This window comes from Scleropages formosus, chromosome 20 (assembly GCF_900964775.1).
Source record: "Scleropages formosus chromosome 20, fSclFor1.1, whole genome shotgun sequence".
Classification (NCBI taxonomy): Eukaryota; Metazoa; Chordata; class Actinopteri; order Osteoglossiformes; family Osteoglossidae; genus Scleropages; species Scleropages formosus.
Genome location: NC_041825.1, coordinates 189444 through 204115, shown reverse-complemented (window position 1 = coordinate 204115; position 14672 = coordinate 189444). Strand labels below are relative to the sequence as shown.

The 14672-nt window shown below is 47.5% G+C and overlaps 1 protein-coding gene across 4 annotated transcripts; it reads left to right on the top strand.

Annotated features, from left to right (window-relative positions):
- Positions 1–974: 974 nt before the first annotated feature.
- LOC108919072 (histone acetyltransferase KAT2A) lies at positions 975–14317 on the top strand. 4 transcript variants are annotated; one of them, XM_029247049.1, is made up of 18 exons: positions 975–1192; positions 2293–2416; positions 4273–4418; positions 4724–4813; positions 4903–5084; positions 6294–6485; positions 6961–7067; positions 7364–7468; positions 8001–8137; positions 8257–8465; positions 10937–11063; positions 11195–11305; positions 11396–11539; positions 11653–11767; positions 11853–11889; positions 12074–12137; positions 12473–12557; positions 12664–14317. In XM_029247049.1, the coding sequence occupies exons 1-18, from the start codon at positions 986–988 to the stop codon at positions 12855–12857; spliced, it is 2376 nt and encodes a 791-aa protein (XP_029102882.1). In that variant the 5' UTR covers positions 975–985; the 3' UTR covers positions 12858–14317. The 4 variants fall into 4 exon arrangements, with proteins under 4 accessions (XP_029102882.1, XP_029102880.1, XP_029102881.1 ...); XM_029247047.1 differs by having other exon boundaries at positions 12071–12137; XM_029247048.1 differs by having other exon boundaries at positions 7361–7468.
- The last annotated feature ends 355 nt before the right edge of the window (positions 14318–14672 follow it).

Below are 14672 nucleotides of genomic sequence, written 5' to 3'. Positions count from 1 at the left end.
GACATCTCATGTTGAATATTGGCTCCATTTTTAAATTCTGGAGCTTTTTCAAACTGTTTCTTTCTTCCGTAAGGGAATTATTTTGTTTTCAGCTGTGGTTGTCACTACGGACCTGAGTGACTAGTGACTAGTAAGAGTACAGGTGAAAAGTGGCATTGTGGGAGCAGCAGCTGCTGTGAGCTCTGCCAGCCAGTGCTGTGTCTGTCTCTTTCTCTGCCTCTCCGGTGACTCTAAGGAGAACGTGTGTGTGTGTGTGTGTGTGTGTGTTACCAATAAACATGGTGGTATAGAAAAGCGTTCGCTCAATACTGCACCTCCTGCTGGTAAACTGGTGACACTGCACGCAACCGTGGAACTGAAGAAAGGCCACACGAGTGTTGTACACAAGGACGGACGGAGAGGCAGAAAGAAACTTTGCTGCTGATGAAAAGAAGAAGCCGCACGACGAGGACGGAAACGATGAAGTTGTGTTGAAGCGCAACTGATGGAGCCGCGGCCTGCAGTGCTGCTTAAACTTGTGCTTCTCCAACCGAGTGACCTGGCTGCTGCTGTACGAGGCCGGGTCAGAGTCGCGGTCCGTGATGGACAGGACTTTGTAGCGACGTGTTTCAATATTCGCACCCTGAGTTCACCTCCTTGTTCGAGTGCCAGTGACTGAGAAAAACGTGTCTTTTCTTCAACGACTTTCTGACTCTTGAGTCTTACTTTCCGTCCCAGCTGCACCGCTGCCTTTTTCTTTTATCGAGCGACTTATTGCAGCTTATCTGTTATTTCCGTCCTCTTAAAATATACATATTTCAGCGAGTTTAAAATCGACAGTGTATACATATTTGACGGTAAAAAAAAAAACTAGAAAAACACATAAAATGTTTTGTTTTTGTTCATTGAACAAGTGCCAGCGTTACCCAGAGTACACCGCTTCGCGCATGCGCCCTGCCAGCTTCAACAAACTTTATTGCGCGAAGAGAGCGACAGAGACAGTGTCATGGCGGAGCCGGCGGCGCAGACCTTCTCCCAAGCCCGCCTTCTACAGACCCAGGCCGGTGTCGCCGGCGGGTCGGGTCCCGGGAATGTGGACCCGGCCAGGCCGGGACTGAGCCAGCAGCAGCGGGCCAGCCAGAAGAAAGCGCAGGTCCGCGGCTTCCCCCGGGCCAAGAAGCTGGAGAAACTGGGAGTGTTTTCAGCGTGTAAGGTACGAACCGCGGCGCTGCGCGGCTGCGTTTCCGTTTTTGTGTTTGTGTTTGTGTTTGTGTCTGTGTCGTGTCTCGTCGTCTCGTCTCCCTTCGTTCCGCTCCCGCTCCCGCTCATCCTCATCCTCCAGCTCCCCCCTCGTTCCCTTCGTCCTCGACACTGCGACCGGACCCCAGCAACTGTGTGTGTGTTGGCGATCAATGGCGCCCGCACACAACCCCGTTCGGTGCTACAGGATTAGCCCCTCCTTCCCTCACAGCAGACTGTATACACACACACACACACAGACCGTACACACAACAAGTCCTGCTCCAGACCACGGTGATCACCACGCCCAGACTACTGCGAATCTCTTCCTATCGTGCTCCATGGATCTGCTCCCCAGCAGCAGCTCGAGGACCAGGCCGATGAGCCCCCCCAGCCCTGCCGGAGCACTGTGCTCCTCCGCCTCTGGCCGCTTCTTGGCGATCTGGTGTGTAGGTTCTCGGTTTGGGCTCCGATGACACGTTGGGCCGATGTCCCCCTCCCACTCAGAACTGCTGAATCCCTCTCAACATTCAGGAAGGGTCTCCTTCACATTCATCTCTCTGGATCTTCTATCTACTCCACACCTTTGCACTTCCTCAATTCTCTGTGCTGCTACTCATGCAGTGTTCTTCTTAATGTCACGTGTTTTCAGACAGTGTCCTTTCCACCAGTTCTGAACCACCTTCCACTGTAATGTTTGCCACGTTAAACGGCGATGTCGGCCGAACTGGTGCTGCTTAGAGTCGTGCGTCTGCATCGATGTGTCTCTGTTGGCGAAATGCACTTTCGTTTACACTTAGAGTTTTGAGTGGTGCGTTGCTTTGCTGCATGATGAATGCATTTAGAGCAGTACTTGCATTTACCCCTGTCTGCAGCACAATGATTTTTATGCTATAAGTTCCTCGATGAAGCAGGGGTGGGAATTCAACCCAGCAACCTTCAGGCTGCCCAACCGTTCCCTATTCAGCCCACCGGCAACTTTTGTGACTCACCCAGGCAGCACTGCCCTGCGTCGTGTTCCATATAATTTTTGTGTTTGTAACTCACTCTCCTGTTGTGTTTGTATTGCTTCAGGCCGGCGACTCTTGCAAGTGCAACGGCTGGAAGAACCCAAATCCCCCCTCCGGCACCCGCGTCGACCTCCCGCAGCAGGACGCCAACCTGAGCGAACTCTGCCGCAGCTGTGGACACACCCTCGGTACGTGAACCTTGAGGCCGTACACACCTCCTGCTGCCTCCAGCGCTCACCTGGGGTCAGCATCGACGTGGACATAACGCTCACTTGAAATGCCTTTTCCGGTGGGAAACGGCACCCAGGGTCCGAACGCAGTTGAGGCGATGGACGCCCACAAAATGCAATGTTTGTTCCAAAGCATTTAGCAATAGCAAAACATTGTGTAATAGACGAGGCAGGAAACAGGAGGAGATGCAGTCACCCGTTGCTGTGAACTTTTATTTGCCTTAGACAGCGGAGAAGGAAGGAGATGGGAAAGTGGGAGCAGGGAACAGATAGGGAAAGGTTCCGTGCTGGTCGGGGGGGCTGGAAGAGTCGGGTCGGTCGGGACACAGGTGTCGTCTCAGGGATCGGGATCGGATTCTCCTCCTTGGTCTCTTCTTCCTATTGCTGGGCACCAGGGAAGAAATAGAGGATGAAATCAGCCCCAGCTGTGGCTGCTTTGCCCCCTGTCTCCGCCCCCTCCCCAGGCGGCCTCAGCATGCTACGCGTGGATGTTCCAGAGTGCCGTAATCGCTCTGCAGTGCACAACATGTGAAGTCAATTATTGGACACGTTAGTTGAACTACTGATGATGCTGGTCCCACAGAGAGGTACAGTGCCTGCAACAAACATGTTTGATTCTAAAACCTCCTTTGTCCTTAGTGCCAGCAAAATATTAAGTTTAATGATATTTTCACATACAGATTTTCTCGATCTCCTGGCATGTTTTCAGATGCTCTTGAGGTGAGCAGAGGGTTTACATGTGTAGGGTTCCCGAATGAAATGTCTGCTCTCCTTACTTTCCCAGTGTTTCTTTCTTTCACTTTGTTAAAGGAGCTGTGTTCTCTCCATGTGCTGTGTGTTCTGTGTAAGACTGAGCTCACCAGATGTCTACACCCAGCTTTTGCACTTCCTTCTTGGATGCAAAGCTCCCTCGTGGTTAATGTTCTGTGTTCATCCATCAGTGTTTTAGTAGCTTTTGACAAAATATTTTTAGATGAATGCATTTAAATTATATCTCAGAAAAGTTACTAGGAAGGTGATCAGGAATCGTCGATATTCTGAAAGTTTTATGTAGCTACTTGTGCGATGTACATTGGTTCATATGGTGAAAGAAAGAAACTACCTGAACTGTAACTCAATCACACATCTACATCTAAGTGTCTCTTTCTCCCAATCTAATGAACACGTTGTATTTTCTATTAGATGTACGTCGCTTTGGAGAAAAGCATCTGCAAAATTAATAAATGTACATGTAAAATACACGTACAGATGGTCTCCGCTACATGACGCCGCGTCTTGCACTGTTTCACGGATACTTTGCCCCTCATCTGTGACCATGTCTTCCAATAAAACGCATTTTCCCTGCATAGTGAGGGAGGCAATCGAGATAGAGAAGCACCCTGACAATTTCAATCGAGAGGAGGGCTTCAGACTATCAAGTGCCTGGACACCATTCATTTCAAGTCTTCGCGCCGGTCCGACAACAACCCGACCGCCTCTCATTAAAACTCGGTTCAGCGAGCCGCCCTGTAATATGAAGGAAACGGCGCAAAGGGAAGAGACAGCGGGGACCACCTATTAGGACCACCCGCTACGACCTCCGACCCCGTTCCCGCCCGTAAATACACCCACCCTCGTCAAACACTCCATTTCACATTTAACCTCCACAAGATGTGGTTACACCCTGACGATGCTTCCAGCAAGAGAAGTGAAACGTTGGAACCAGTGTCCCATACGCGGTTTAATCCAGAAGAACGAAACCTCCAGTCAGTTGACTCTAACCGCAGAAGCCTATAGATTTTGATATCTCACACCCCCTTGTTCCCCGTCTTCAGCGCAACATGTCTCCCACCTGGAGAACGTCTCGGAGGAGGAGATCAACCGTCTGCTCGGCATGGTGGTGGATGTGGAGAATCTCTTCATGTCTGTTCACAAGGAGGAGGACACAGACACCAAGCAAGTGTACTTCTACCTCTTTAAGGTACAGGCAGTGCTGCCCGAGCTCTGTCTTGTGTTTCTGCTTTAACACCGAGTACCACAGTCTTGGGAAGGTGGGTACCTGGAGCTTCCCGGAGCAGTGTGCGGTGCAGTCGGCTCACCTTCCTCATTGTTCAAGTCTGGTGATGAAGCAGGCCGCTTGTCCTCATTGTATAACCAGGATTTCTGCATCTTAAACTCAAAGCAGCAAAAATGCTGATATCCACCTCACTATAAACTGCTGCACTGTACTGCTTGATACATTCGCTAATGCAAGATCTAACTAGGTTTACTGTGTTTCCTCATCAGCTTCTGAGGAAGTGCATCCTGCAGATGAGCTGGCCTGTAGTGGAGGGGTCCCTGGGCAGCCCACCTTTTGAGAAGCCTAACATTGAGCAGGTGAAGGATCTGCAAGAGCGCGTGCAGATAAATGGCTGTGCTCGCACATCTCTTGTGATGTCAGCGGTGTCACCGTTGTGCCTCCTCAGGGAGTACTGAACTTTGTGCAGTACAAGTTCAGCCACCTGCCGCCCAGAGAGAGGCAGACCATGTTTGAGCTGTCCAAGATGTTCCTCCTGTGCCTCAACTACTGGAAGCTGGAGACACCGCGTCAGTTTCGCCAGCGCTGTCAGAAAGAAGACACCACGGCCTACAAAGTGAACTATACCAGGTCTGTGACCTGCACCCTCTGCATCTTGCTTCGTCCTCAACGGTGACATTAGCACATTACCGGTGCTATACATTAGTTCATAAGTTTAATGCTTTATACAAGAATAAGGCAATTGAATCCCTACAGGGTTCACATAGTTACAATCCATCGTTTCAGCAGGATATTAAACATTTACATTTATACACTTAGCAGACCTTGACTTCGGCTCATAGCGACCACTCACGTGGTTTTCAAGGCAATCGGGGAATGGAAGTGGTTTGCTAGTTCTCATGTCACGATTATCAAATGCTTAATGAGGCCATTAATGGGTATGTTTCTATACATACGTTTAGTATTAATTTAGCTTATGCTCTTCTCCCAAATGACTTAAAATGTTAAGTCGCTTACAATTATTTACCCATTTATACAGCTGGGTAATTTTATTGGAGCAATTTAGAGTAAATACCTTGCTCAAGGGTACGATGGCTGGATGTGGGAATAGAACCTGCGACCTTTGAGTCCAAACGCACTAGCTCTAACCACTAAGCTACCAGTTGTCCCACCTAGGCAGTAGGCAGTATGTTTCAGTAACAAATAGTGTTTTCCTTATATCCAGTAGACAGCTCCAAATGTTTAGTAATAAAATTTATTTTAAAGAAAACAAGTGCAGGTAAAAATTTAAAATGAACAAACAAGGAAGTTAATTGGAATGAGGAGGCTTGTCAGTCATTCTTGCACTGGACCTGCACAAACGTGTGGAAACAAAGCAAACGCAAGACAGGAAAGTGACAGAAAACGGCCACTCGTACACTAGTGCCAACTACATCACTGCGTTTCCGCTTCACTCAAGTAGCACATTACTTTTTTTTTTTTTTTTGACAATTGGACATGCTTCGGATAAATTTCAGTATACTAGTTCCCCTTTCCCCTGGAAATCAAAGATTTGGTATCGAAAGCCAAGAGCCAAAACTCAGGTCTCGAGTTTAAAATGTAAACTTTTGAATCTCGAAAATCGAGAGTTGCCTGTATTCTTTTTGTTTAGTTTCATTAGTTGCACTTCCACAAATGTTTCCCGTCAGATGTAGGAGTGGCTGTCTTGTACTGTGCCATTGAAGATATCTCCAGAAACGAGTGGACAGGCCGCATGGGGAATAACATTGAGCCGCCGAGTGCTGTCACCAGGTCACCTTCACCATCTGACTCGTGTTTTGTCGCTGCGTTGGTGCCCAGGTGGCTGTGCTACTGTCACATCCCGCAGTGCAACGACAGCCTGCCGCGCTTCGACACCACGCAGGTGTTTGGCCGCAGCCTGCTCAAGTCCATTTTTACTGTGACGCGCCGGCAGCTGCTCGAGAAGTTCCGCACAGAGAAGGACAAGCTGCTCCCGGAGAAACGGACCCTCATCCTCACACACTTTCCCAAGTAACTACCCCAAGAAATCAGTTGGCTCCACGTTGCTGGAAGGTTCATGACTGGCATGGGGGGAGCTCTTCTCCTTTCTGTAAGGAGAACTTTCAGCGAAATGTCATTTTGGAAGCATTTACAGCATTAAGTGTTCCAGACATTATTCTTAGAGATGTTTTTTCTGTCCATGTGTGCCACATTTAAATGTATTTTTTTTTTTGCTGAAACTTGTTTCTACAGCTCCTTACAGCGTGAAGTTACTTGTAGCGATTCATCTGTTTACCCAGCTGGGTACATTTACTACACCAAGTTTAGGGTAAAGAGTGCTACAACAAGGTGGGGTTCTGTCACTGCTGCCACCAAGGTTGAAGCCTTTAGTTGTCAGAAGTTTATCAACAGTCAAAAGCTGGGAGTTATGAGCAATTAGGGAGGCACCGTTGAATGTGTGTGTGAGTGTGACGATCGTCCTGTAACTGAGCACCTTTTGCTGCAGATTCCTCTCCATGCTTGAGGAGGAGATCTACGGCGAGAGCTCACCCATCTGGGAGGTGGACTTCACCATACCTGTATCAGAGGGAGCACAGATTGGCAACCAGAAAGGTGACTTGACAAATAATCCTGCACTCTTTGTGTGCACGTGCGTGTGTGCGTATAAACTTCACATTCGTTCTTTTCAGGGAGCTTCATATTATTTTTTTTTGAAGGCATAGGTAATAACCTAATGCACTTTCTTTTGTTATCAACAGAACTGAGTCAGAATAGATATTCTCAGAAGTTTGTCTGAATTTATGACAATGGATTTACTCCAAGTGTCATGGCCAGTCAATACAGGAATCCCTGTTGTGCTCAGCTAATTGTGTGTGTGTGTGTGTGTGTGTGTGTCCTGTGCTCAGCAGTTGTCGGCTCAGCTTCTCTGTCGGCCACCCCCTCCTTCCCCAAAAACATTGGCAACAACTCCTCCTCAAGCAGCCTGGATATCATGGGGTCAGAGCCCATGTCAGGTCAGACCACACTGAAATTTTTTTCTTGTGCCATTTTGCAACCTTTTTTGCTGTGGGATGGAGGTCACGTGGATTAAGGAATTTGTGTCCATGTCATGTTTTGCATTTTGACACAGACAATGTGGTTATTCTATTTGGCCTGACATGTATTTACATTTATTTAGCTGATGCTTTTCTACAAAGCGACTTCCAACGAACTCTATGTAGTGTTGTCAGCCCACACACCTTATTTGCCAAAGTGAATATTTACAGCTGAATTACATGGCAGACGTAACCGTTAGAGCATGGACATGGCCCTTCAGCATGAAGCTCCTTATAGCTTGAGTGGGCTGCTGACGCAGTGTGTTCTTGTCTCATGCGAGAACAGACTCTCAGACACAGAGAGAGGGGACAAGCACACCCCAAACTCAGTTCTTCACGTTACATTGGGCACTTTGAGAGGCTGGAAGATGTCTTCGTGTTGGATCATGTAGTGTAACCCTCACCTTGTGCTACATAAAAGCCACAGTACAACACTATTCTTGTCCTTCAGGTGAAAAGAGGAAGCTCCCAGAAGCACTGACCCTGGAAGATGCCAAGAAGATTCGTGTGATGGGCGACATCCCAATGGAACTGGTGAATGAGGTCATGATGACCATTACTGACCCGGCCGCCATGCTGGGCCCTGAGGTAGGTTTGATATGGGTCAAATAGTCAATGATCACACGTCGACTAATTGTCTTATTTTTCAGTCTCCTGCTCAGTTGTTGCAAAAGCAAAGATATTTTCTGATGTTTTCTGTCTCGTAGACAAGTTTGTTGTCTGCGAATGTGGCACGAGATGAGACGGCCAGGTTGGAGGAGAGGCGGGGCATCATCGAGTTCCACGTCATCGGGAACTCGCTGTCACAGAAGTCCACCAAGAAGATCCTCATGTGGTTGGTGGGCCTGCAGAATGTCTTTTCCCACCAGCTGCCTCGTATGCCCAAAGAGTACATCGCCAGGCTGGTGTTTGACCCGTGAGTACAACCTGGTGGGTGTTGGAACATCCGCTCCGGCTGGGAAAGATTGCCACATCTTCGCTTTGTTGGTCACAGTTTGTGTACACAGATTGCGGAAGAGCGCATCTGCTTAAACCACAGGAGGGATTCTGCTTTGCGGTGAAGCTCATAATGTGGTACTGTATGTTCAGAAGTGTCGATCACACTGCGCTGCCACACAATCTGCTGTTTCCCTGAAAAAAATCAGTCATTAATTATACAGTAGGTGCCTGTTGGACCCCTGTATGCTACTTAAGTCAACTTATTTCCAGCTTTATTCTAAAACGTTTGATGCCGTCCTGCTGTGTCTTAATACACTCAGCACATAAAATTGACACCAAAATTTTTAATCGCAAAGTATTAAACATGTTAATGTTGTTGAACGACCTGCAGTGTGTCAAAACAAATTATGCTGTAGGCTCACGGTTACTGCCAAGCAAAATGTAATAGCCAAAGAAGGTAAAATGATGTACAGCGTTCCCCCACCTTACAAAGGTAATGTCATCCTGAAAAACCTTCGTAACACGAACTTTCATCGCTGAAGTAATCACCATTTGTATCACTGGGGGTAATTGTTGTGTTCTGGAGCTCTAGCGTGGACACCAGTCTGTGCTGAAGTGTCTCGAGATCCCCCATTTAAACGGACACAGTTACTTCATTAGTTAACAGTAAGGGCTCAGTTTCCTCCACCAGTTACTGCGTAATATTTTATTTTTATTTTTATAGAGCGCTCTTCTCACGCAGTGACACAGAGCGCTTTAACACAGGCATACAGCAAGAAAAATTGACACAAACAAAGAAGACAGTCGACTAATGGCTACCATAATTAAGAACTTATTATAAAGCTATAATTATACCTACTGGTCACCAGGGAAAGGAACAAAAACTCTCAACTGAAGGTTGAGGGAGGAAAAAAAACCTCTGGGGGTCCATGGGCCAGTGGTAGCCCACCCCTCCTGGGCATTCTAGAAAGTAACAATTTTGTAAGCCAGTGTTTAACAAGTAATTATAATGTTGGTAAACATTGGCATCTTGGATCCCCGACTCGGCATGGAACGTCTCGATCATCATGGCAGATGGACATCATCCTCTGTCAGCACGGGATTCGTCTGTTACCACTGGCCAGCTTCCTCAGGTCTTATGTAGCGAGGGGGTGCTCAACGAGAAGATAGGACAGAGTTAGTAATTTGTTACTTAAGTAAATTTAATATGCATTTTTATTAAGGTGCTAAACAACCAGTGCAGGTGAAATTACATTACGAGGTGGAATGCCTGAGTGAACATATAAGTCTTAAGTCGGGATTTGAAAACGGAAACAGATGGGGCATTTCTGACAGTAACTGGTAGACTGTTCCGCAGTTTAGGTGCTCTATAACTAAAGGCACGACCTCCTGCTGAGGTCTTATTGATCACAGGTACTTTAAGGTAACCTGCATCTAATGAATGGAGACATGGGATAAAAAAATTAATGATCTCACAAAGGTAAGCCGGAGCAATGCCATGTATTGCCTTATAGGTCAAAAGTAGGATTTTATAATCAACTCTATAAGCGACGGGGAGCCAATGCAACGATTTAAGTACCGGTGTCATATGGTCAAACTTCCTGGGGTCCAACTTCCTTCCATAATACAGTATGTCTGCCTCCTTGCACTTGTTTACCTCTGTGGAAGCGTTGTGTTACGCACCACATGCTGTACAGATGCTCACAAACACAGCATACCTGCGTGTGTGTGTGTGTGTGTGTGTGTGTGCGTGCGTGCGTGCGTGCGTGCGTGCGTGCGTGCGTGCGTGCGTGCGTGCGTGCGTGCGTGCGTGCGCGTGCGCGCGCGCGGGCACCTCGGTGGTGCTGAGGAAGAAAACTAAATTAGTTTCCTTGTGGAACTTTGAGCTACTGCTGCATGTTTTTTAAATGCAGTCCAGTGGGTGTTGTTCTTATCAGTGTTTATTCCATGCTGGCCTCACACTGAATTATGGGATTTGTATTCGGGGCAGGCAACTCTGGGCAGGAGTAGTATGATGGGGAATGACTTCTTTTATGTCAGTCCTGTACTGTCTTGTTCTACACTTCATTTCTCACATGTGTTCATTATGTCCCTGAACCCCACAGAGATGATGGGAGATGCACAAAATCGAAATTGACTGCCAAAAAATGTTAAAGAGTACCTTGTATACCTCAAGTGGGAGTTTCTTGCAGTGTGACTGTTGTATTGTGTATCTTAACTGAATATCAGTGTGTATATTTGTGTCTTATTACAGCTGCATGAGACAAAATAAGTGTAATCAGACATTTTTATGTTGTTTTCATGATGACAGCTTCCTTAATGGAGTTACTTTCTGAAATGCCCGGCTCCCTAAATCAGTGTAATACGACCATTTAAGTGTTTTTTGGCTCAAAAGCATCTTGTACTTGTGCACGTTTATTTATCTGCCTGCCTACAACATTTCCACAGGAAACACAAGACACTAGCTCTGATCAAGGATGGGCGTGTCATCGGTGGAGTCTGCTTCAGGATGTTTCCTACTCAGGGGTTCACGGAAATCGTCTTCTGTGCCGTCACGTCCAATGAACAAGTGAAGGTTGTTGTCCGGAGCTGCTACTGAGACATTTTTGTGCCGTCCAGTACCAAAGGGTTCTTTCACTTGCTGCAGTTGTCGCCTTGTCCTTCTGTGGAACGAACCTGTTTTAAGATGTTTTCACATCTTTTCAGGGTTACGGTACCCACCTGATGAATCACTTGAAGGAGTACCACATCAAGCACGGCATCCTCTGTTTCCTCACTTACGCTGACGAGTACGCCATTGGTTATTTCAAGAAGCAGGTATCCGGTTAGGGCGAATCGCTGCACTGCCATGTTCCCTTCACCCAGAACTGGCTCAGTGGTGATGGTGTGTGACCTTGTGATTGACAGGGCTTTTCCAAAGACATCAAAGTGCCAAAGAGCCGTTACCTGGGCTACATCAAGGACTACGAAGGTGCCACGCTTATGGAGTGTGAGCTCAATCCCAGAATCCCCTACACAGAGCTCTCTCTCATCATCAAGAAGCAGAAAGAGGTGACTATAGTCTTTGCTGAGTTGTGTGCTCTCTTCGAGATGCCGCGCTTCGTGAGCCTTTGGGTGCTGAACTACGGGTTTCCGGTTTCTGTCCTGTTGACGCTCACTTTCAGATTGTAAAGAAGCTGATCGACAGGAAGCAGAATCAAATTCGCAAGGTTTACCCCGGCCTGACGTGCTTCAAAGAAGGCGTTCGGCAGATTCCCGTCGAGAGCATTCCTGGCATCCGTACGTCTCCCCCCGTCCCCTCCGCTCCACCCTCTCTAGTGTCCCAGCCTCGTGTTCACATGTACCGTCATTCCTTTCTGCGCAGGAGAAGCTGGATGGAAGCCCAGTGCAAAGGACAAATGGTGAGCGAGCTGGTCTGTACGGACTGTAGCTGAACACGGTTCGCAAGCTTTCTAGGAGCAGTGGTGGCTGGGGGCGGAGCCTCTAAAACCTTAATCGTGCTGTTGGATGCCTTTTGTGTACAGTGTCCTCTTGCACGTCGTATGTTCCTCTAAATCTGCAAAAACGTTTTGTCGTCTTTAGTAGCAAGGAGTTAAAAGACCCGGACATGTTGCATAACATGCTGAAAAACCTGCTTGCGCAGATTAAGGTAAGAATGCTTACTGCTGTGGTGAAAACGCCCTCTTTTTGGTCCAGCACTGTCCCTCAGACCTCCCTGTAAAGCTCCCTTTCACTGTGTGTGGTGCTTTTTTCCCCCTACATCTTTTCGGGCAAAATAGTCACCATTTTAAATGTTGCCAATTTAAAAAAAAAAAAAAAAAAAAAGTACAAATGATTTGTTTTGTTGACTCCTGTCCCAGTCCAGACATTTTTGACTCCATAGTCTTAATACATTAATTAAAATCATATATGTATTTGTAGAAAGAAAAATTATAGAAATCCATTAGCTGAAATGGGTGAACGACAGTAATTTCTTGTTTCCAGACACACCCAGATGCCTGGCCCTTCATGGAGCCCGTGAAGAAAGCAGAAGCTCCAGACTACTATGAAATAATTCGCTTTCCCATCGGTGAGTTGAAGAATATTGCTGCTCTTTTTCTCGCTCTTCTGGCATCTCCTTGGCATCCTCATTCAGCCTCCTCACAGCATCGGTATCCCTCTCGCCCGCTGGACAGACCTGAAGACCATGACGGAGCGTCTGAAGAACCGCTACTACATCACCAAGAAACTGTTCATCGCAGACCTGCAGCGCATCATCACCAACTGCCGCGAGTACAACCCCCCGGACAGCGAGTACTGCAAGTGCGCCAACACGCTCGAGAAGTTCTTCTACTTCAAGCTGAAGGAGAGCGGCCTCATCGACAAATGAGGAGCTTGTGCAGGAACGGCGCAAGTCGTATGAGTTGGGATCACAGACCTTGTCAGCTGGGAGGAAAGGAGCCAAAATACGAGGATATATTTCAACGTGTCGCTGAAAGTGGCAAAATGTGTGCGTCTTTAGATGGTTTCCGTCATCTAGTCTGTACTGTTGCTCTGCTGCCTTTTGAAAAGGGCGCAGTATTAATGGTGGACAGTTACTCTGCTCGCACCAGTTGAGTTGTTGCGGCTGGATTCTTACGTTTACTTTGCAACAAGAGCTCTCGTCTGCCCTGCGTGAGTCACCAGCGTTCATCAGCAGGTCTGTCCACAGTGTGTGAGGAAGGCAAGTCGGAACCACTCAGGTTTACAGGTGCGGGGGAGCTTACAGCATTACTCTCTAAACAGTATGTTAATTACCACGGTTTCCTGTTTAGGGTACGTATGAACAGCTGTGTGAAGCTGAGAACACTTGGACCGGAGTGCGGTTGAGCAAATCACTGCATTATTACAGCGTTTTCCACAGTCTGCTGCCGTCACTGCTGTGCCAACTGAAAAGTCCTCGCAGGTTTACACTCCTGGGAGCTCAGCTTTCGCTCTCACTGTGGAAAGTGTTGTTTGTGAAAAATACTTGAACGCATTCACAGCATCTACCGTGTTCATCACACGAGTTAGACGGGAGCAGTCTGAGCGATGATACACATCCGTGTTTGAGTTTCTATACTGCCAGCTACACGTGTGTCACCGCATTCATTAGTGAGTGAACACGGGTACAGGGCGAACGCACCTACACAGATGAATGTGACCTCTGTGTTGGCGCCGAGTCGTTCATCCGGCCACTATGGGATTTAATTTTTCGGGAAAAAATGCATATCAGTTATTTCTTTTTTGTAGTAGTATTGTTATGGTGACAACACTCGTTGGGTATTAAATGGTAGCAGTATGCTATTTTCCCATGTATTGCTTACTTTGCTACCAGTAGCCTATAAGGGTAGAGAAGGTTACGCACAGAAAAGCAGGTCGAGCCGTTGCTGACATGAACTTTCCAACCCTGTTACGGTTCACAGGTCTCAAGGCCACCAGGCATTACCTTGGCAACATGAAACAATCGTGGAGGGTCTTGCTTTTAAGTTTCTTGTGAAAATCCACTCGTGATTTCACTGTACATTACTTTTTGGGGAGGTGTTTGTTTCTACCGATGACTCTGAGATCTGTCTTGAACTGTTGGGTGAGATTGACGGTGAAGCACACGCTAACTGGAGGGGTTTGGTTTGGAGCGTTTAGCTCCCGTCAGGTGATGCCTTCAGCACGGTGAGAGCAAGTCCACATACAGGGGCCACCTGTGTTCCCGTGCCCAACGGTAGGGTGTCATGATGGCCGTGTCTCGTAGTCGAAGAGCACGTGTCCTCCTCGGGGATGCAGCCTGTCCTTGAAGCACAGGGTGTGAGGCAGGTCCACCCTGGACCAGACACCAGTCTGTCACACATTGTACTGTATGTGTTATATATATTGTTCATAAATATTGATTTTGATGGATAAAGAAAAATGAGTCCTGCTCAGATTCTTCTTTCCTCACAGTGCTGAGTGCTGCGTATGGTACGTTAAAGTACAAAGAGCCTCCTGCTGTTTTTACAGGCGTAGGTAAACTGAGTACCGCTGTGAAGTGCTCAAGCGGAACATCTGTGATGGAAACCTGAGAAAAATCCCCCGAAAAGTAGGGGGGAAGCGTGAAAGGGCCCCACTGAAGCTTGCAGTGAAAAAGCCACTGTTTGGCGTCTTGTGGAAACTGCTGCAGCTCCGGTTGCTCTCCTTTGACCGTGCCTTTGCT

Excerpts from the sequence above, each read along its gene's own strand:
- LOC108919072 (XM_029247046.1), top strand. The coding sequence starts at position 986 with ATGGCGGAGCCGGCGGCGCAGACCTTCTCCCAAGCCCGCCTTCTACAG. Across the intron at positions 4,814-4,902 it reads AGAAGCCTAACATTGAGCAG|GGAGTACTGAACTTTGTGCA; the intron begins GTGAAGGATCTG and ends GTGCCTCCTCAG. Across the intron at positions 6,486-6,960 it reads ATCCTCACACACTTTCCCAA|ATTCCTCTCCATGCTTGAGG; the intron begins GTAACTACCCCA and ends CTTTTGCTGCAG.